General features: G+C 36.3%; 4 protein-coding genes across 10 annotated transcripts; 1 reads left to right on the top strand and 3 right to left on the bottom strand.

Annotated features, from left to right (window-relative positions):
- Positions 1 to 976: 976 nt before the first annotated feature.
- Positions 977 to 7,648, top strand: LOC109161863. Of its 2 annotated transcripts, none has more exons than XM_019310408.1 (2): positions 977 to 1,665; positions 7,466 to 7,648. In XM_019310408.1, exons 1-2 carry the CDS (start codon positions 993 to 995, stop codon positions 7,501 to 7,503), a joined length of 711 nt encoding a protein of 236 aa, XP_019165953.1. In that variant the 5' UTR covers positions 977 to 992; the 3' UTR covers positions 7,504 to 7,648. The 2 variants fall into 2 exon arrangements, with proteins under 2 accessions (XP_019165953.1, XP_019165952.1); XM_019310407.1 differs by having other exon boundaries at positions 978 to 1,478; positions 7,270 to 7,648.
- LOC109161861 (cysteine protease RD19A) lies at positions 3,356 to 4,988 on the bottom strand. Its single transcript, XM_019310402.1, has 4 exons — positions 4,511 to 4,988; positions 4,220 to 4,339; positions 3,895 to 4,141; positions 3,356 to 3,809 (listed from the first exon to the last, which is right to left on the bottom strand). Exons 1-4 carry the CDS (start codon positions 4,955 to 4,957, stop codon positions 3,529 to 3,531), a joined length of 1,095 nt encoding a protein of 364 aa, XP_019165947.1. The 5' UTR covers positions 4,958 to 4,988; the 3' UTR covers positions 3,356 to 3,528.
- Positions 7,649 to 10,749: 3,101 nt separating the features above from the next.
- On the bottom strand, positions 10,750 to 14,030 carry LOC109161864 (chromatin remodeling protein SHL). Of its 5 annotated transcripts, none has more exons than XM_019310409.1 (5): positions 13,843 to 14,028; positions 13,391 to 13,736; positions 12,958 to 13,026; positions 11,243 to 11,375; positions 10,750 to 11,126 (listed from the first exon to the last, which is right to left on the bottom strand). In XM_019310409.1, exons 1-5 carry the CDS (start codon positions 13,913 to 13,915, stop codon positions 11,100 to 11,102), a joined length of 648 nt encoding a protein of 215 aa, XP_019165954.1. In that variant the 5' UTR covers positions 13,916 to 14,028; the 3' UTR covers positions 10,750 to 11,099. The 5 variants fall into 5 exon arrangements, 4 of the variants coding, with proteins under 4 accessions (XP_019165954.1, XP_019165957.1, XP_019165956.1 ...); XR_002050970.1 differs by lacking the exon at positions 10,750 to 11,126 and adding an exon at positions 11,511 to 12,304 and having other exon boundaries at positions 11,256 to 11,375; positions 13,843 to 14,030; XM_019310412.1 differs by lacking the exon at positions 10,750 to 11,126 and adding an exon at positions 12,255 to 12,304 and having other exon boundaries at positions 11,354 to 11,375; positions 13,843 to 14,030.
- A 3,316-nt stretch (positions 14,031 to 17,346) lies between these two features.
- On the bottom strand, positions 17,347 to 22,707 carry LOC109161860 (beta-galactosidase 3-like). 2 transcript variants are annotated; one of them, XM_019310400.1, is made up of 18 exons: positions 22,160 to 22,707; positions 21,962 to 22,057; positions 21,735 to 21,847; positions 21,574 to 21,640; positions 21,374 to 21,466; positions 21,081 to 21,224; positions 20,846 to 20,934; positions 20,649 to 20,754; positions 20,392 to 20,479; positions 20,163 to 20,281; positions 19,697 to 19,861; positions 19,414 to 19,592; positions 19,210 to 19,319; positions 19,021 to 19,130; positions 18,728 to 18,838; positions 18,337 to 18,447; positions 17,980 to 18,182; positions 17,347 to 17,879 (listed from the first exon to the last, which is right to left on the bottom strand). In XM_019310400.1, the coding sequence occupies exons 1-18, from the start codon at positions 22,319 to 22,321 to the stop codon at positions 17,762 to 17,764; spliced, it is 2,184 nt and encodes a 727-aa protein (XP_019165945.1). In that variant the 5' UTR covers positions 22,322 to 22,707; the 3' UTR covers positions 17,347 to 17,761. The 2 variants fall into 2 exon arrangements, with proteins under 2 accessions (XP_019165945.1, XP_019165946.1); XM_019310401.1 differs by lacking the exons at positions 21,374 to 21,466; positions 21,574 to 21,640; positions 21,735 to 21,847; positions 21,962 to 22,057 and having other exon boundaries at positions 22,160 to 22,684.

Below are 22,707 nucleotides of genomic sequence, written 5' to 3'. Positions count from 1 at the left end.
GAGTTATTGGACCAAAAAAGATTTCAACAATCAATAAAATAAAGAAAGTATTTTGATATCATATGTCAATTCTTATCTCAAATGGTTTAATTGAACTCTTTTTTAATTCAGTGACTCAATTAATTTTTGGTCTCTAATTCAATACTCTATTTGGCCTTTTCTCTAAATAAATAAATAAATCTGTCAAACTACAATGACGTGAATTTTGCAATCGTTATATCGTGCATTAAGATTTAAGACGGCGCATAATGTATTGTGCGTCTTGGCCTAAAACGATGACGTTTTTATAAGTTGGCGGTGCATAATGTATTGTGCATATTGGCCCAAAACGACGACGTTTTTATAAATTGGTGGGGAGTTAACACGATGGACACTGTTCCGTCCGTCCAATCTAGTTACAATTTTTTTTAATTTTTTTAACACTTATATTTATGTGTATTATGTTAAGAGTTTGTGTATTATGGTAAGAATTTATGTGTATTATGGTAAGAGTTTATGTGTATTAAGGTAAGAGTTTATGTGTATTATGTTAAGAGTTTATGTGTATTATGTATTATGTTAAATTATGTGTATTATGTTAAGAGTTTATGTGTATTCTACTATACAATTCTGTACATACGAAACAAGATTTTTTTTTTTAGAAGTTAACAACAGAAATAGGAAACAGAATTTCCAAAAAAATTAAAAAAAAAAAAAAAAGAATTGTTCAAAGCACACAATGCATTATGCACATTTTTTTTAGAAATTAACGACAAAAATAAGAAACAGAATTTTCAAAAAAAAGAACTATTTAAAACACACAATGCATTATGCACCCTGATACTCGATATAATTTGCCACAATTTTGACCCCAAGTCATTGTATTCAATAACAATTCTAAACTTCACAAAAATCAGTCATTGTATTCTACAGTATAACAACTCTATTTTTTTTTTCCAAATATTTTTGTAGTTTCCATCCATATAACAGCAGAATTCTTATCGAGTATACGGATGGTGGGCTCCACGGCATTAAAAAAAGGCTTTTTTATACCCGCATTTCTCAATACTGAACCACCACAGCCTTTCAGAACTCTAACCATAGCCGAACAATCCATGAAAGTAAAGAAAATGTTGATGAGAATCTTTCGAGATTCGAGGAAGGTGGCCGGATCTCAGCCGGGGATCGACGAGTACGACTTCGTCGAGGACTTGTCTTCCTGGGAGTTCGTGATCCCTTCCGACGACGACGATGATCACGAAGCCTACTACTCCCCGAACGATAAAGACCTCGAAGTCTTCGTTGACGGCGACGACGTTGAAATTGGCATCGAACCAGAGGCTGTCGTTGGTGAAACTGTGCTGAAACAAGACTATTTCTGTCTGCATGGATCTCCGTATCCGGATGTCTCCACGGGATCTCCCTCGCCCGCCCAAATCGCCGTCGCACTTGATGTTGCGCCCGTTGGACTCAATGACTACAAAAATGATCACGGCTATGTCCCTGATTATGATATTAACCAAGAAGAGGAAGACTATGACGAGGACGATTTTGATTTGGATGAGGAGTCCTTTCCTTATTGTGTAAGGAACAAGGTTGCGAAGGAGAGGATGAAGGAACTGAGTAAAATGACATGTCAAAGGATGAGCAAGCCGAAAAGCTCGCCCTATTACTGCAACAGGCCAGGTAATAGCTCGTTCTATTACTACAAGAACAAGCCAAGCCCAGGCACTACCGTGAAAATAATAAGGTCTCGTTAGATTAAATTCCGGGTGAAGATAATAAGGTTTAGATTAAATTCGGGTTACAGGTTAGGGTTATAGACTTATTCGAAAATTCGGGTTACAGGTTAGGGTTATAGACTTAGCTAGGTATATTGATTGTGGACATACTTCTTTGTGTATTATGGCACAATGTGTTTATAAAGATGCAATGTGTTTATTGTGCACACTTATATAGTAAGTGTATTATAGAGAATCAACGATCAACTTCTCCTCTTCTCCTAATGATAAAATTTGCAAAGGAAAAACGCTTTGATAAGTCAACTTTTCCTATGATAAAATTTGCACTATGATAAAATTTGCAAAAGGAAAAACGCTTTGATCTCTTATCAGAAAAATTCTCTTATACTTATCAGAAACTCTCATAAAGTTCTTGCTTGTCTTATCACAGAAACTCTCATACAGTTCTTGCTTTGATAGTAGAGGTTTTTTTAGCAATGAATCGGTATTCAAAATCACCATTCACCATCATTGCAACTCTGATCTCTTATCAGAAAAATTCTTCCCTTTAGTTCAGAAAAATTCCTCCCTTTAGTTCTTGCTTTGATAATTCAAAAAAAAAAATTCCTCCCTTTAGTTCTTGCTTTGATAATTCAAAAATAGAAAAGATTTTTTTAAATTCCTCCCTTTAGTTCTTGCTTTGATAATTCAAAAATAGGAAAGATTTTTTTAGCAATGAATCGGTATTCAAAATCATTCCATCATTGCAACTTCAGTATTCAAAATTCCAAATTCCATCATTGCAACTTCAGTATTCAAAATCATTCCATCATTGCAACTTCAATGCTATTTGATCATTCCATAGCAATGAATCTCATTTGAAGTATTACTGCTAAAGAAGAGATTGGTGGGTGCTTGCAAGCGATACTTTGATCATTGATCATTCCATAGGAGAGGTTTTTTTTAGCAATGAATCTCATTTGAAGTATTGCTGCTAAAAAAGAGATTAGTGGGTGCTTGCAAGCGATTAAGACTCGTGAGAATTTGATAGTAATACCAATAATGATCATATTAAAGATGTTCATATTACAGACAAATTATTCTTATAGACTTGGGAGATGTTTGCTGATTATATTAAAGATGTTAATATTATGGCTGGATGGAAAATGTTATGTTTCCATTTGAGGATGATAGAAAATGTTTTCCTAATTTGAGGAAAACTAGATTTTCTTTTTGTTTGGTTGATGTTTTCCTCAAGAATGAGAAAAATATTTTCTTCTCATTCTTTACAATTACAAATCCAACCAAAATACCAACAATTACAAATCCAACCAAAATACCAAATAATAGAATTTGTATTCCCAATAATTTCTTGAAATATTTTCTATAAAATTTCAATTCCAATCCCCTTCAAATCTTTTACAGAACCAAAACGGGCTCGGGCTGTTATAGTTTCCATTATCATTCTAATTTTTGTGTGTTTTACAAGGAAGATGGGTACAAGTTCACTTTCACTTTGCTTAACAAGGAAAAGAATCAACAGTGGTGCAATCATTACCTACTACATGAAGGTAATTCTATTGACCTTGACCTTGGTAGTATGAGATATAAGCTATCCATATATGTAAGCTTCTCAGCTCAGTGGATCAATCAAAAAACAGAACAATTGCATGAACTGTATTTCAGAGTTGACGAAATTGAGAAATAGATTGATGAAATCTAATAATGAATACACTTGCATAGTATGTTGTTTTGTGTGGCTCTCTGTGAGACGCTTGCAAACAAACAATATCTTACAGAACTACTTTACAGAACGTGTCCTGTCCTGCTAGTCTGAAGTGGGGGTGTTAACAGCTGCAACAGTAGAAACCATGGAGTCCACTCCACAGATATTGCGACCCCGGCAGATCTTGTAGTATCCCTTCTCTCCCCAGCTCTCGCCCCACGAGTTCTTGATGATCCAATATGGTTTTTCTTTCAACCGGATGGGAGCGTAGCCTGCTGAACCATAACCCACCAACAGGACACCATGGTCCAGCCTCTTGGAGCATATGTATGGGCACGAAACTCCCCCGATGTAAGTCTGCATGAACACTGCATTGATAGCCACTGCATCCAAATACTCGCAAGTATCAGCAACCAATGAATTCATGAGAAAAAAAATAAATCACATAACTATGGGTCTATGACTAACCTGCAAGAGGACCATTTTTGACAAGATTTGCAGCAATTTGATCTTCGTCGAGGGATACAACGCTAAAGTTAGCAACCTTAGCAGCAATCTTGGTCTTGTCAAATTGGCAGACTTGAAGATCATTGCCCGTGTAAGGATAGTCTTCTTCTCTCATAAGTCCACCAGCTTTGAGTGTGTATTCAAAGGCACTATTCATCAGCCCGCCATTGCACCCAGAATCACAAGAACTAGCTTCTTCAGGATCACACTAAACATAATTCCAGCTTATATTAGTGCCAAAAAAAAACATATGCGATTGTTAAGTGAAAAGGGTATAGTATCAGACCTCATGATCACAATCCACAAGCTGTTGCTCGCTAAGGCTCACGAGCTTCCCTGTGGCCAGAAAATTGGCACCCTCCAGTGCTCCAGTGGTACTGAACGACCAGCACGACCCGCAGGTGCCCTAATTTTCAATTACCAGTTAAATAATTTTTCGGAATTCATATACCAACAGGAAAAAGCAGATTACCAAACATTCTACGTGCTATAGAAGCTCAAAATTGGGGGTAAAAAAGAAGGAAAATTGTTATATACACGCATGAATTGTTTGTTATATACACGCATGAATGCTAACCTGATTCTTAACAGGCGTAACGGCACCATGGTCTCTCCAATCGAAATCAGACGGAAGATCATCCGTGGGAAGGATCGGAGCTGTTTCCGCATCAGCCGGAAACTTAAGCCTGCGATTCAAACCGAGGAACTTGCGTCGGAATTCGGTGGGAGTCAAATCGGAGAACTCAGTGACACCGTGGACGGCGGAAGGGTCAAGCTGCTGGTGTCGCTGTGCACGGCGCATGTTAGCCTTGAACACCGAGAGCCTGTAATCGTGCTCCTCATCGGAGGAGTACGCTTTGCCGAATTTCCTCTTGAAAATGGTGAATTGGTGGTCGGCACTCAACAGGTCGCCGTCCCCAACTACTTGACGGATGAAAATGTCATCGCCGTCGTCTTCGGCAAACACCAAAGACGTCGTCGCCAGGAGGGTGCATAAGAACAGGAGAGAGAAACGGGAAGCCATTGTTGATTGTTGTTTGGGGCATACAAAAGGGCGTGTATATATATATATATATATACATAGAAGGCGATGTATGTATCTCTGTATCTGCCATGCTTCCACTGGGACTCTGGGAGGGAGTTCGCTTCGAATAGGAGGCAACCTCTAGCCAATAGAGAACGGACAAGTGCCGATGTCTGATTGGATTATGGTGCGGCAGTTCCTTCGCGTGTTTGGTTAGGCCTCTTTTCATAATTGGGCTAGAAAAAGGCCTATTTCTCGGAGTTCCGTTTTGACGGTTCCGTAAATCTCTTTATTTTAACCCCATTCGATCACTATTTATATTTGCCTGATAAAAGGTAAATTATATCGTAAATCAAGGATGTAAATTCTTATTTAAATTATATATGTACAATTTAAGAAATTATGTATATTCAATTATAATTAAATATACATTTAAATTATATATGTACAATTTAAAAAATTATGTATATTCAATTATAATTAAATATACAAAATTTGTTAACTGAAAATACATCATATGTTAGTTGTATATCATGATACTCGTGATTAATCAATGGTATAACGATGGCCTGATCCCCTACTTAATTTAGGCTTTGTCAAACAGAGCTTATTTAGGAGCTTATAGCTTATTCTAAGCTATTAATAAGCTATAAGCTTGGTAATGTTTTCAAAATAAGCTCCAAACTTAAAATAAGAGCTTAGTTTGGAACACTAGTTCAAAATAAGCCCCTAGCTTCCTAACTTTTTTCCATTTTTATCCTTATTATTTTAAAGAAATGACATAATTTACCATTCCCAATTAAAATCTTTTTCTCTTCTCCTTTATCTGCAAATATTATTATTATTATTATTATTATTATTATTATTATCATTATGAGATTTATAACAATATTGTTACTTCATTATGAAATGCTAAATCATGATTATGCTAATAGTTTTATTACAAAATGTTAATTGTTTTTTTAAAGACAAAATGTTAAATTTTGATATGTAACAAACTAATTTAAATTTTATGAAAATGTCTTTTTTAGTCTTTTTACATTTATCAGCTTATCAAAAAATTAATTTTACCAAACACTATTAATTATAACAGCTAGCTTAACAGCTCTTCAGTTTTCAGCTCCGAACTTATAACTTTTCAGCTTTCAGCTCTTTTTCAGCTTTCAGCTTCTAACTTATAGCTTTTCAACTAGGTTTGTCAAACAGAGTCTTAGTATATCATTCTTCTAGGATATCATCACTCCTAATATTTGATAATTATATTAAATTTGACATTTTATTTTATAAAATATATTTCATTAAAATATTTTAAACTTAAGAGTTTATATAAAGATAATCAATCACGTTCAATAGGGGAAGATACTATATAAAGCAGATGTTTTATGTTTTTCATTGATTAATTTATGTTGTTAAGGTAAAGTAATTAATAACACGTATGTATTAATGTATATGAAATCTTTTAGGTGAAACTAGATCATGGATGCGGGCTTATTTTAATGAACGTACAGAATGAAACATACATTAATATTTAATTTGTCCGGTTTGAGTTGCTCAAATTATGAACGTAGTTGGCTTTGGCTTAAACGCTATGTTCACTTATGTCATACCATATTAGGTTATTATTGATTGATTGGACTTGACATAAGACAAAAACCTTTAAGCAAACGTATGCATTAATTAATAATTCGATGTTAACACTTAACATAATGGCAATGTGTATCCAACCAATAAACTAAGGTTGTGTTTGGTTCGCACATTAAAATTAAAATCGAAATAAGAATCAAATACTTAGTAATGATATGAATTTTGATAAAAGTATTTTGCATGTTTGGTAGTATGGTGGAATTGGAATGATTATTAATATTGATGTTTGGTTATATAGCCATGAGAATAAATGTTTTAAAAATAGAAAAGCAACAAATCAAGGAATCAATCCTAATATAATGACATTCACAGCATTAATATGAATAAAAATCTAAAAGCACTAAACCAAACTTTTTTTTTTAAACCGAAAGGATATATTAGATTAAATAGAGTCTAGCTCGAGAGCATGAACAATGGAAAAGAGAGATACCGAGAAACAGTGCATACAGTCAGACTTAGACCAGGCCTTCCGGGCTAACAAATGAGTGACCCTGTTCGCGGACCGTTTAACAAACAAAAAGCAAAAATTTGAAAAAGTTCTAGCTATTTCTCTAACATCATGAATAATAAGGTCAAACGAAGAATGCATAAACTGGTTCTTGATGCCATTGACAACATTGATACAGTCAATCTCCACTACGTAATCCAGATTAAGCACCTTAAGCCATGTCCCTGATTATGATATTGACAACGAAGAGGAAGACTATGACGAGGACGATGGCTATGATTATGATTTGGATGAGAAGTTGTTTCCTTATTGTGCAAGGAACAAGGTTGCGAAGGAGAGGATGAAGAAACTGAGTAAAATGACATATCCAATGATGAGCAAGCCGAAAAGCTCGCCCTATTACTGCAACAGGCCAGGCGCTACCGTGAAGATAATAAAGTCTCGTTCTGACTAGAAGATAGGTATAACTGGTAGATTGGATTCTGGTTACAGGTTAGGGTTATAGACTTATTCAAATTTGATTTCTCTAGTTAGGGTTACATATGATATACAATTCAAGACAATTTATATGATACAATGCATTATATTGATTGTGCACATACTTCTTTGTGTATTATGGTGCAATGTGTTTATTGTGCACACTTTCTTTGATATGATATAGATCCAAAAAAAAAAAAAAGTGCATTATAGAGAAGTCCTCAATCCATACTCTCATAACAAACAGGAATTATTAGTTTGAGTTTAATTTGTTTGTTTTTAAATTTGTTGTGCATGTCGAAAACTTGCCCAAACTCGGTGTTATGGCAATACTGTTTAGTTTCAAACATCCAAAATGTGGTGCAGGGATATGGATCTCATTACAGCTACTCTGCCTTTCTTTGAAAGAAAGCTTATTAGCTACAAAATGTACGAATTTACAAATTGATCAAAGAATTTACAAATTGATCAGACCCGGTGGACGAATTTTTCAATCTCCAAGGAAAACAAACACGCTCTGATCTCCTATCAGAAAAAGAAAAATTCACAATTCTCCAAAGTTCTTGCTTCGATAATTCCAATTTCATTCTTTTAACCACCTGAGGAAGAATTTACAAATTTATCAAACCCGGTACAAATTGATCAAAACCCGGTGGACGAATGCTCTGATCTCCTTTCAAGAAAAATTTCAAAACGCTCTAATCTCCTTTCAAAAAAAAAAGAAAAATTCACAATTCTCCAAAGTTCTTGCTTCGATAATTCTAATTTCATTCTTTTAACCACCTGAGGAAGAATTTACAAATTGATCAAACCCGGTACAAATTGATCAAAACCCGGTGGACGAATACTCTGATCTTCTATCAGAAAATTTTCAAAACGCTCTGATCTCGCTCTGATCTCCTATTAGAAAAATTCTAAAATCAAAAAAATTTCAAAACGCTCTGATCTCGCTCTGATCTCCTATTAGAAAAATTCCAAAACGCTCTGATCTCCTATCAGAAAAATTATAATTCTCCCTTTGGAGCTTCTGACTCGCTATCTCCTATCAGAACAATTATCAATTATCATGTGTCAATTATATTTAAATATATTTATAAGTTGATTTGTCTCTCCCATATCTATCATTCTCTTCCGATTATCTCTTGGTCGTCTTCGTCTCCCAAATCTGTGTTCCTAGAGTAGTACTAGGCTTTTAGCATGTATTTTCGGTGAAGACGGCTAGAAGGAGAAGATTGTATGAATGAAATTCAATTCTCTAAATTTTTATGTTTATTGAATGCGAAATTTAATGTTTATTGAATGCAAAATTTGATTTGATGTTGATTGAATGCGAGCTCGAGCCTTCTATAGGTGTTTTTAACCAAATTCTTAAACGAAATCTAGTTCTTTAAAAATAATTATTTGTCTTTTTTTTATATATATAAATAGTTTTCCCCACATTGTCAAACTTTTAATTTCAGTTCGATCTGCAATGTTTTTAAAAAAAAAAAATTATTTGATGGATATATTGAGAAAAGGACCAGAGAAATTCGACCTAGTGGAGCGGAGCAAGACGGGTTCGGTTGGACCCGGGGCCCAGGGTCGAGTCCCGTGTTGACCTCGCCCGGGGGCTTGGCTTTGCCTTAGGGCAAGGCCTCGGTCGATCACCCGAGCGTCCGTTCGCGAGACCGAACGTGGTCAAGGGCGATTGTAACCCTCCCCTCCTCTTGGGGAGGGGGAGTTACGAGTTTCTTTTGGATATAAGAGTATTGGTTTTGTCACTTTAGATGTCTTGATCTTCTATTGTAATAGCATTACACCCGTTGTAATCAACTTACCATTTTGCTATTAATACGACATTGTCTCCGTGACACACATTTGTCTCGTTACTATTTCCCTTATCTATTGGGTTTAATAATTCGGACCCTCCGGATTAATTAAATTCATCATTATTCTTAATTTCTTATTTGCATTTGAAAAGTGATAGTACATGAGAGAGCTTTGGTAAATTTCAATATTAATTCTACACTGCGCTATTCGTTGTTATGCAGATGACCAGAAGAAGAAATCTTCGTCTTCTTCCAGATATGGTTGGGAAGAAAATAATTCAGATGACGAAGATGACAAGACGATTCAGACGGGTACAAATTCAACATATACATTAATATATACATATATACTGGACAAAGGCAAAAAAGACGCCATGACCACCATCTTTGTCAGAACAATGATGTCGTGGCCAAGCGCCATGGTCAGTGTCTTCTTCAGCTGTGCATTTTGTTTTTTTTTTTAAATAAAAATAAAAAGTCACATCAACCTTAGAGCATCCACACTAGTGAATTTTTGTTGATTTTTTGTGGAGCCCATGGTGAGGTGTATCCGAAAGAAGAAGGAGGGAGAAGCAAATTATAACTCTGGCAAGATATGATTTCTTTGTGGGCCCCAAGGAGAGAAATGAATGAGAGTAATAGCTGGTTTCGTGCGCGTCTTGGGCCTAAAGGGCGCATAAATTTGTACTCCTCCGTCTGACAATTGTTGTTTTCCTTTTTTTTTTTTGTCCCCATTTTCCTTCCATTTCTCTTTCCCTCATCTCTTTCCTATTTAGCTTCTAAAAAATTGTGCAAAATTCCAAATTGATGAGAGCATCCACACTAGTAGATTTTTTTTTATTTTTTATTTTGTATTGACATGGAGGTGAGAGATGATGATTTGGAGGAGAGATGAGAGATAAGAAATTTAATTTGCACGATGAATTGTTTTTTTGTGGGACCGGGAGGAGAGAGAAATTGTTTTAATCGTTACAGCCCTGCGCGTAGCGCATACTATGCGCCCAGAGGGCGCGTGACTCGCCCCTGGGCGTGTAAATCTCTATTTTCACTTTTTTTTTTTTCTACCTGACATTGTTGTTTTCCATTTTTTTTTTCTTCTCTCTCATTCTCTCTTTCCCTTCTCTCTCTCCTATTTGGCTTCTAAAAAGTTGTGTAAAAACTAAATTTATGTATGATGCCACATCAGTTGTTTCTATCTTAGTACTCTGAAAATGGACAACTCTCGCAAGAGAACGAGACTACTGCATTGACACAACGTCTAACAAAAACAAAATAATGCTCTCAAACTCACTTTGATAAGTCTTATCATTATATTCCCATAATCCCATGCATCCACAGCCACAGGTTCATTTTAGATCTATAGTTTTGTAGAAGCTAGAGTACTACACCAAGAAGCCTCTTGTAGTAATAAGCCATACATAAAAATATAATGTGTTTCATTAATACCTGGACCCCTTTACATAGGGAAGATAATTAGCTCTTTATCATACAGCCCTAGCAAAGAAAAAAAGCAAGCCAACAAAGAGAGAAATCTACATTAAATAATTACAGACAACCAAACACTTCCTCGACCTATATCTAAAGGAAACAAGGCCATTTGTCTCTCAAACCACGTAGACAATACAACTAATAAAAACCAGTTTCCTTTTTACATCAGCTTACATGATTGTTGCTTCTGATGCAGTCCTAACTGCCTCGGTGTTTGCTTGCACCCTTCAGGAAACTAAAGCGATATTATATCTCCTCTCACATGAAAAGGCGTGGGTTACCTCCTACGCCGTTTTGTTGCTACCTGAAATGTCAATAGTTTCAGATACCTTCAAGTTTCATCAATTTCTTATTTTGCTCTCTGATAATTGCAGCAAATATTGAGTGCCCTCCTTATTTGAATTTTAAGAATTGACTTACCTTTGTATCTGAATGTCTGGAAGTAGCATGAGAGCTTTGTAACTTCGGATCTTCAGAAGAACAATTTTGACAAAAGAAATTTTCAAGTTGTTTGGCTTCCTCGGCTGCCATGTCTATACATGTAGGATGAAACCTGAACGAAAATTATACAACCATTTAAAGATGGAGGCATGCATTGTAGCATATAAGAGTATGTTTTTGCAATAAAATCCCAAAATTTAATGCTAAAACCAAACAATGGAGCCCACACCCTGAAAGATATCCTCACCACCAAAAGTCCATCCTAAAAGGATGGAAAGCACGTTGATCACCAGCCTATCCAAGATGGTTAGCAAATAACTGCCTTCTTAACATACACGAGCACAAGTTAGAGGGAAATAATAGATACAGAATAGAGGTGGATACCTACGGGGCTGTTTGGTGACTATGTTTTTAGAGAGCTTTTAGTTGTGTGACCAAGACAAAAAGCTAATTTGAGTGTTTAGTAAATAACATTCTGAATTAGCTATTTTACCCCAAAAAGCTAATTAAATGAGCTTTTTTGACAACCCTACCCTTTATTATTGTTATTGCATAATATAACATATCTGTATTTTATATATAATAATCTAATATTAAATATATATTAGATATACTCTACATTTATACTCCGTTATATAAATATGCGTGTGTGTGTCGGTTTACATATTCAACCCACTAATGGCTAATAAGTAATAACTAACAGATAATTCTACCAAAATATATTTAAACAAATATAATCAGCAGCTACCAGCTAACACTATGGGCTAGTCCGCAAACAATCCCTATCTATAACCAAAAGCTTCTGTTCCCAATTAAGAATGACCTATGTGGCTCCTACATTACTACTTGCAAGTTGCAAGGATGTTGGCCTAAGGTCATTTTGATGCACTTCCGTACCTTAAGTAGGCATCTCAAAAAGGTAATCGATTGAATAACTTGGTACTGAAGGCAACAGAACAAAATTAATAAAGCCAATTCACATATATCCTACTTCTAAAATATTCTTAGGCTCCATGGGACTTGACATATTCTGTATACAACCTGCCAAATAGATATAGTAGATCTCAGTATAACTTGAACTTAATTAATCTGCAATTCGAAGACAGATGAACTAAAAGGGTGGGGAGTTTATAGCACAAAAGTTGATAAAAATGAGTGCATGACATAGCTATCTCGCGCCAAACAATCTCTCACCAAGAAAGAAGTAGATGCAAAAATTTGCAATATTACGCAGTTAAATGATTGACAAAAGACATTTCGGATTTCCATAATTTTCCTGACTACATCAAAGTTGTATAAATGCAAAGGCATTTATGTGCAAGTGATTTATAGTAGAGATTGATGTATAAGGCAACCCCTGTATGTCTACAAGGAATCAGGGCCAGTATTGTTAAATTTCTTAACTTTTAAGCACAATCAAACTTTAATTGAAGAGGGGGGTAACAGACATTGCTAAGTTCATAGAGTTTGAGCTTCGTAAATTATTTATCCTTTATGTGTCTTGTTTTATCACATTCCTAGACACGGTAGAGCTCTACTTTATAAGTCCCAATAACAAACACAATAAACATTCACATGTAAAGGAACCAGACAAAACTCATCAACCGTTTACTCTTCAATCCAATTGAGTAATCCTATGAAGTTTAGGGCAAAAACCAATGACAAAGAAAAATATTCAAAAGCATCAAACTCACCAATCACTGCAGCCATCACACTGAACCATGAGGTCATCTGGATTATAAGGCATCTCACATTTACAGTACCTGCCATTTCAAGATGAAAATGGACATCAAGCAATCAGGAGTTACAAAGTTAACAAGAACAGAAGTTCACATTTTCATAGAATTTCCAACTCAAACAAATTTCAGAAAACTAGAAAGCTCAAAGAACTGCACAAAACACATGCAGCTGCAAAGTTGAAAGTTCACACTGCTGCAACATATGTACGTATGAACTTCCCAGGGTAAATTGAAAGGTTTATTATAGGTCGCTACTCCGTAAAATGTTAACATATCAAAAATATTAAGCAGAAATAACACAAATAACATTACTTGCGGAAGATATTGAGCTCAACTGTTAGCATTTAATCAGAAAGCTAAGACTTCGGAAAAAAAAAAATTAACATACACGGCAACTCTATCGGGATTGAAGGCTCCGGTAGAGGAATTGTACTCGAATCGGCAAAAGAAGTCTTCATTACCAACAGCGTCGAGCTTGGTGTAGCTCTTGAAGCTGTGGACCGTACACTTAGCTTCTATGGTGTCGGCGCTCTGTATATCATAGTGGTCGGAGAGGAAGACCTCCTTGGAGCCATGGAACTGCCGCCGGCCACCGATCGACTCTTCCGGACGGTAGTACCAGCGGACGTGAACTTTCACGTTGGCCCCCCTGCTATCAGACTCGATCTTCTCAACTCGGGCGACGTAAGAGGGCTTCGAAGATTCCGATGGCCGCATCAGCACGCAGTCACCGGCTGAAAACGACGGCACGAAGTTAGATTTTCCGGTGGAGATTGAAAGTCCACCAAACGGTTCACCGCTCTGGAAATTTCCAGTAAAACATCCTGAAAATCAACTCACCTTTGATAGTTTTGCTGATGGACTTGACGGTGTAGGAATCTAGGGTTCTACGAGTGGCCCGTGTTTTAGCCATGAAGCGCCGGAGCAGAATGTCATCCGCCGGAGACGCGAAGAGAGGGAGAGAGAGCGCGTGAGTTTTGTGTGTGGGGAAGACCTCTATAGTCTATAGTCTATACTCTATAGAGAGAAAATAACCGAGCGTGTGTAAAGATTTTTTTTTTTTTTTACAGTGCACCGTGTTACCAGGGGGGATTCCGTTGGCTAAGATTAATAATGTGGAATAAACAAAGCCTTTCATTAATTGCAGACTTAAAAGAAAGGTTTTAGGATTTGACAATATATTTTGAGTTAATTTCAGCCATGGTTCTCCGACTATATTGATTTTCTAAAATTAGTCTTCGATTTTTAATTTGAACACGATACATTTTTTGACTTTCAATTTCTTTCCAATTGAGGTTCTTTCGTCAGATTACGATAAATTGAACTTTAAATGAAAAGGTAAAGTAGTCATTTCAGCTGCCTAATGTATAATTCTTCATATTTCTCTCTTGTATGCGCGACTTCGGACATTAGATTCACTTAATAGCATAATCCAATCCACTCAAAGAACAAAATTTCAATAGGGATTATATATTTTTAGGGTTCAAAGTACCTATGAGGTCCCCATACTATAGTGTTTTGTTCAATTTCATCCTTCTACCTTAATTTTGTTCAATTTAACCTCTGTACTTTTAAAAATGAAACAATTAAGGACAATAGCTTATATTTATGTATTTATTTTGGACATATTTTTAATTTAATATATTGGTGGTAAAAATAATTAATTTAAATATTTATAAAGTAATATATAAATTGGCATGTAAGTATGATGACCTGACCGATATAATGTCAGCGCCACATCAGCTTGTCCTTAATTGTTTCACTTTTAAAAGTATATGGACTAAATTGAACAAAATTAAGGTAGAAGGACTAAATTGAACAAAACATTATAGTACAAGGACCTCATAGATACTTTGACCATTTTTAGGAGTTCATTAGCTCCAAAAATTGTTGAAACTCTACACACAAGATTGAAAGATGTTAGCTAGTCAACCAATCTTAATTAAGGAAAATCTATATTTTTGTGACTATTGTCAACTCTATTATTGTAGTATCTGTTTAATATACTTTCTTTATCGATTGTAACTTAAAGAGTCAATACCCAAGTTAAAGAGTTGTTAATTGAGCACAAGATGATTAGAAAGAAAAATTTATATCAAGTTGAAAGATTTGAAAAAAAAAAAAAAAAAAAAAAAAAAAGTAATTTTTATAACCTTCTTACTTTGTGTTTTCATTCATTCAATTTTAATTTCTAACGTCACTTGTTTTATGTTTTGATTTGCAGAGTGACCACGGGAGGTGGGAGTGGTGGACCTAGTTATTCCTCACAAATTGTTCTGTGAACACAGATCCATCTTGCAAGGTGGACATAAGTGAAACGATCTCATACAAGTGTGCACCATAGGTTATATACATTAGTTATAATTAAATCTACATAATAATTGAACGTACATAATCTGTTAATTGGAAGTACCTAATATGTTTAATATACATAATTTGGACCATGGGTATAAAATATTTATGGTAGATCCTAGTTCACGATATAACGATTGTTAGATAGGTGAGTATAAAATGTTTATGGTTTAGTTCCGATTATAGAAAATGACGAATGGAACCCGAACCTTCTAGGACGGTTTCAGTTTCGGTTTGAACCACCAATTTAAACTTCTTCTTTTTTTTTTTTTGTAAATTATGTTTTCTATTTTAAAATAATTCAAATTCAAAACTTTTTGGGACTATTTATTGTACCTATCCTACACTACATATATGTCATATTCGTTTTCATTTGTATTCTCATGCAATAGGGTAAAGAGAGATAAGTCAAAACAAATAAAACAATAATAAAGATAGAGTTAATACCCAAAATCGTCCTCGACTATAGTGGTTTTTCTCAATTTCGTCCTAAACGACTTTGGTGACTTAATATCGTTCCAGATTTTTGTTTTTCGCTCAATTTAGTCCCAGATTTTTGTGTTTTTGCTCAATTTAGTCCCTCATTTGTTATTCTGTCCATTTGGTGTTAAATAAATAGACAATTCAGTAATTTTAATATTGGCATCTCTTTACTCAGACATGTGAACTGCGAAATTATTTTTTTTTTTTTACGAATTACTCCAGAATTACTCCTAAAACTACGAATATAAAATTTGATTTGCAGATCCGGGAGTAAATCTGGGTGTAATTCGTACAAGAAAGAGGAATTTCGCACTTCACAAGTTGAAAGTAAAGAGAGATCAATATTAACATTACTGAATTGTCCCTTAATTTAACACCAATTTGACGGAATAACAAATGGATGACTAAATTGAGCGAAACACAAAAGTCTGGGACGATATTAGGTCACCAAAGTCGTTTAGGACGAAATTGAGAAAAACCACTATAGTCGATGACGATTTTGAGTATTAACTCAATAAAGATAGTACTATATTAAAGTTACTTTAATTTAGTTAAATTATTTGGTCAAGTTAAGCTTTTGAAAATATTATCTTCCCATCCCATGTCGTAAACAATTTAGTATATTCGCCCATGGATTAAATATACCAAGTTGTCATTCTTAATAAGAATGAAAAAAAAAAAAATTTATTCATTAATGAATGAAATTGATGGAAAATTTGCAAAATGTTAAATTATTTTTTTCCCCGGTTTGAAACCGGAACCAGAATCAATGAAATTGATGTCAAATTAGATGGTTCTGGTTCGCTTTCTGCGGTAGACGGTTCGATTCAAACCGAGCTATAGTCATTCTTATTAAACGTAGAGGTGAGATATATAAGCTAAAGTTTGTAAGTAATGATAATGATGTTTATAAATGAGGTTATTGTTGAGTTTGTCTCATATATGGATTAGGAGTGAAACAGGTAGACCTATTGTATAGGGATTGGATACCTATAAATATATTGGTTGTATCCCTAAAGGGTTGTGTCACCACCATCACTATCACTATGAATATAAGAATAGTTTCACTCCCGTGGATGTAGGCATATTACCGAACCACATAAATCTTGTCTTCCTTACCTTTCTTTCATTATTATTGTTTCTTGTTCTTGTTAATCTCAACAGTTATGTATATTTTTGTATTTAAAAAAAATAAGAAAAAAATGTTTTCCGTTAGAAAGAAAAAAAAATTCCCTATTCTGTTTCCATCTAGTCTATCAAGAACGACAAGAAGTTTTACCTCCTTTATATTCAGAAGCCTACTGTACTGGCTAGTAGCTAGCCAGCTTTTTAAGGATGTTTTGTCCTGTTGTATGTACTCGGGGAGTTAGCAATTGTGCCAAACTTATCTTCACGGCCAATTCCATTCTGGGAATTTTTAAATAAAATGAACATACCTAAAGAGCATCCATAATGGAACACCGAAATACATATACAATAATCAATAATTTATGCTTAAAATTATACATATACAATAATCAATAATTTATGCATAAAATTAGACCAAGACACTCACATAATTAAAGCTCCACACTAGAATATAATTAACCCTTTAACACGAGTTACATCGTACCAACATTCGAGTTGACATTTGAATCTTGTCGAAGTCGGCGTTTCCGGTTCGAATCCCACCTCGTACCTAGTATGACTGTAAGTGGTGTTTCTGGGCAATGTATCCTGTCTATACAGATATGCCACCTTATCATAATCTTCTTCCAATTTAAATAGACTGGAATAGTAGTCTTCAACTACATCTTTCCTGTATGTACTATGACTAAAACTTTCATAATCCAAGATCTAAAGAAAGGGGAGTAAAAACAGTGAATTTTGGCTCTTAGAGATAAATAAAACTAAACTAACAGTAATATCTTAATATGATTTCTTTCTATACGTAAGTGAGTGTTCTTTTAACGACAGAGATTCTCGATGCATCTCCGCCTATCTCCTCAAAGACTACCAGCAGGTTTCCTGTTGGTTTCAGCCAGGATCGAGGAACGTGGTACCTAAAAGAAATGGACCGATTAGAAGACATGAAGAGACTTATGTTGATTGTGTTTCGTTTTATTAGTGAAGTCCAAGATTGGTGTATTCCGATATTTTTACCATCGTTGAGTAGGTTGTCCGCAACCAGATTGGCACTTTGGCGATCTGTATGTCCCTTCATATGTACAAGTGTTGCAATCTCCGGTTGCATGGATTGTCCAATATCTACCAATGCTTTGCCCGTTGATCCACGCTTGGCCTTTTCCCATACTACCCATGTCCAATGCCAAGGGCTCGTTTCCACTTGGCTCATTGAAATAAGCCTGCAAGATCGATTTAGTGCTTAGTGGCTTCAAATTTCATATCTACAAACACCGACGATAAGTGTGTTTTCGAATCATCTAGCTTTTCATTACCGACTTTTCCAATGGATCAAATGTCAATGCGACAAATATAAGTCGATGCTAAATTGCATACCTTGTACCATGTCAGAGGTTGTTGTCGTGCGACCAAGGACCCTTCAATCCAGTCAACTGATGAAATGCCAGTTGGGGAAACCAAGTTCATGGCCTCACCTCTCAGTCCTACCTGTATATACAGAGCGGTGTAGTTAAGGAGCTAGAACACATGAATGCATTTTATAAGACTCATAAAGCAAAAAGCCTATATTCTTTGTTGAGGATATAATATATAAACATAAATGTGTAATCCAACTATCAGTTTAGCCTTTTAGTTGAGACGAAACACATGCTTCAATTTGGTATCAGAGCTAACCCTATGCCAAAGGTCATGGGTTCTATAAATGCGTAATCCAGCTATCAGTTTAGATTTTTAATTGAGATGGAGCACATGCTTCAATTTTCGTTACCTCATACGACCATTTCTGCCAAGTTAAGTCCCTAGGTCCCTTGTCTAGTCCATGCAGTATGACTGGTCCAAGGACCCCCGTGCTCCTTGTCTCATAACGTGCACCATCATTCTTCAAACACAATTTAGACAGAACAATTAATCAATCATTTCTAACCAGTTTTTGCACTCTTAAAATTCTCGTTAACTATTAGGCATGTCAAACATAGAATCATATGAATCAGGCCTTGTAGCTAAATCTTTGCATTTCACGACTGAGATATAGCTGATAAGGATTGTGGGCAAGGAACGAACCGGCAATCCAATAGCTACACTGAGCAAAGAAATCTTGTTCACTCCAGCATGCAGACTGAGACTTCTCGTACACGTAAACTGTGTGTGTTCTTTAGTCCCATAAGCCGACCCTGCAATTCAGGACCACGAACTCGTAAAATTTCAATGTGTTATAAGTTGGTATTTCACGACAAAAGAATGCAACGGAACCTGAAAATTGCCCATTAATAAACACGTGCAATGCATGACCCGCAGACTGCACGGTGAGAATTGGATGTCGTCCTCCGTGTAGGAAAGATTCAGATGGACTTATCTCAACACTGGAAAGTGGAAACTTCATTATGTTAGCGCGATTCATAAAGAGACACGCGAAATGTAATAGGAATGCTCTAATTAACGGGCGTTCTTAATTACCTGGTGCTGTACCAAAGGTAATCGCTGGTGTCCCTGGTAACATTTAATTGCTCCAATAGACCAATAACAGTTAGCTTCGAGTCAGTATCGATACTGGATGTATCTTCGGTGAACGTTCCCCAGGAGTGTGTTGGCACATTCGCGGGCAACATGTGCACCTGGGATGTCTTGGATCCCACCTAGGTTGGGGCAAAAAGCATTTTATCGCTAGCTAAAAGTACAATCCAAACTATAGCTTGTGGCATTTAAGGATTACGGAAATTAATGATGTTGCTTCACAAACCTTGGCAGTGTTAAAGACAGCAGTTTTGCAATCTGGAAGAATACTAATTGACCAAGGTGGCAGTTCATAGTGCCTCTGATTGAATGTGACTGTGGCAGGCGAATTGAAATGGAAATTTGCCAGAAACGCCGCACAGCCACCAGACTTGGAAGAAAATACATGTGCCTGGAAACAAATACATGTTAACTATATATACAGTGTTGCAAAAATCGCGCCTAGGCGCTAGCCAGTCGGCCTCCTAGGCGCCCTAAGCGCCCGCCAGGCGCCCGCCTAGGCGCTCTAGGCACCCGCCTAGGCGTTCTAGGCGCCCTAGGCGGTCCCAGGCGCCCGCCTAAGCGCCCTAGGCGGTCCCAGGTGCCTAGAGGGTGCCTAGCGATTTTTTCAACATTGCTATACATCAGCAGAAACTTTCTTTTTTTAAGTAACGAGGGAAACACGCAGCCACTACCCGAGGGATAGAAATTACCTGTTCATAGTTTCCCAACGGTGTAACAGTCGGATCTGCATTAACTAAAGCTCTCTCACTTAACTTAATCGCCTTATGAAGTTCCATCAAATGGTCATACTTTGGCTGCCTAAGCAAACCTATTTACCAAGGACGAAAAACTGATTAGTTAAAATGGAAAATCGGAAGCGACAAATAGAAACAAGCATTCAAAGAAATAAGCTTAGAGGAATCATCTCAGTACTCTTACCATATTCATCAATAGGAGCATCATAATCATAGCTCGTAGTCAGGAAAGGGCCTCCCGCCGTTCTTCCAAAATTGGTTCCTCCATGATACTATCGAGAGAAAGGAAAACAGAACATGTTAACACTCGTAGAACTCGTGATTTTTTGCTAATCACTGAATTAAAGAAATCAGGATTAATACACGATTTTCTCGAGCACAGTGCCTAACATCTTTAGGGAGCTAATTCTATATGGACAAACTTTGATAAATGCCACTGACCATGTAATAATTCACAAAGGAGCCTCCTTTTTGGATGAATCGGGCAACTGCAAAGGCCAAATCTTCAACTGGCCGATGGTGAATCGGGCCTCCAAACTCCTCAAACCTTATGAATTACGATATTAAGGAAAGTGACTTCATACTAAAGATACCAGAAATGTGAAACTTTTGTACTCAACGGTAGATAGAGGAATTACCAGCCACTCCATGCCTCGGTCCACATTGTGGGTTTGTTAGGTTTGTTTGGGGTGAAATAATCGCAATAAAATCCGTTGCAAGTATTTATCTGTTCTCGAAAGTCAAAACAAAGAATAGCCTTTTGTCAGAAAATTGCAAAAACCATTTCTGGAAAAGCCATCAGTTATAGGCTAAAGAAGAACGAAACGAGAACCGTTTGTTGCAATACAAAGAGTATAACGTAACACCGCTTACCACTGGATCCGGTGCATCATCTTCCTTGCACATAACCCACGGGACCCCGGTGCCCAGATCAACAGCCATTTTTGCAGCCCAAGTCATGTATTCATGACCACCGGAGCCATAATCCTTGCTTACTAACCCATACTCATTCTCAATCTGCATAAATTTTTCTAACATGAAAATCTAAACAAGCAGACACCACAAAAAACAATACCCTACTATTTAACCACCGGGATTTCTTAAAAGAATTCTCGACATTATTAACCCCGGGAATGTAAATTTGGTAGCAACCAAATTACGCTTACCTGAGAGAGAATGATGGGACCACCCTGTGACTGAAACAGCCTTTCATTCTTCATCGTTTGGACGATTTTCTGGACAAACCCTTGCATTGCCCTCTAAAGAAAAATAATTGTGGACAGTATTAGAACCAACTCACTCCAATAACTGAAGAAACACACATTAATTAATACACATGGAGAGATGGATAGAACAAGAAACCAACCTTGAAAGGTTCACTATTGGTTCTGAAAGTGGTCCCTGGTACATATTTCAGCCAAACAGGGATCCCTCTGAAATTGCAAGATTTAAACAGAGAAATGGCATTAGAGAGCCAACTTTTTAGGTGAAATCTAATTATCTAAACTGAAATTTTGCAAAAATTACCCAAAGATCCACTCTCCACAAACATAAGGCCCAATGCGGAGATGCACATACATCCCTGCATTCTGGATTAGCTTTATGAATCTAACTAAATCATTTCTCCCCTCAAAATCATACTAAAAAAAAAAAAAAAAAAAAAAAACAGAAAATAAAGCACATTAGTTCAGGAAAAAGGTGGAAATGAAGAACTAAGAAAAGCACAAAAATATGCAAGAAAACCATGGTAATACATTGCCAGGTGAAGGTTCATGGAGGTTCCAGAACACATAGGTATCAATAACATCCAAGCCTCCATTCTTAGCCTTCTGTATAAGGCCCTCCCACATCTGCATTACACCCATGACCCATTGTGTTTTTAGAATCTAACCTATTATAGGTGATAGGAGAAAAGGAAAGTAAAGAAAAAAAAAAGTTAAGAACTTGAATACCTCAGGAGTGCTTCTTGGGTAATGAATGGACCCAGAAAGAAGAATTCTTCTTTGCCCATTAATGATGAGAGATTTCCTGTCATAACTCACACTGCAATGAATGAGCTGAGCGGAGCCTAAAATCACCACCAAGCACAGCAAAACCCAATCTTTAGCCGCCATTTTTCTCCCTTGCTTTGGGTTTTGGGGGGGAATTGAAGAATAATAGAAGATGCAGATTTCCCCTACAATATATGGAGGGAAAAGAAATAATGTGGCCAAACACAGAATATGTCTGTATCTATCAGGTCACTGACACGAGTTCACAGGTCTAAGAATGTTTGGACAAAAGAACAGACACCAAAACACAAAAAGATGATTGGGGGGTATTTATTGAAGGAGAAGACTTGGCGTTTTTGCAGCAGCCACATTTCATTTCATCCTTCTCGTGAGCCTCTGAACAATTACTTTGCTTACTCGTGAGCATAGACTTGCAGAGCTTCATATATATAGAGAGAGGGAGGAAGAGAGAGAGAGAGAGAGAGAGTAAACGAGGATGTTCACAGGGA

Source organism: Ipomoea nil, unplaced genomic scaffold (genome assembly GCF_001879475.1).
Source record: "Ipomoea nil cultivar Tokyo-kokei standard unplaced genomic scaffold, Asagao_1.1 scaffold2926, whole genome shotgun sequence".
In the NCBI taxonomy this organism is placed as follows: Eukaryota; Viridiplantae; Streptophyta; class Magnoliopsida; order Solanales; family Convolvulaceae; genus Ipomoea; species Ipomoea nil.
Note: the sequence above shows the minus strand (reverse complement) of the source record. Positions and strands in the feature narration are given on the sequence as shown.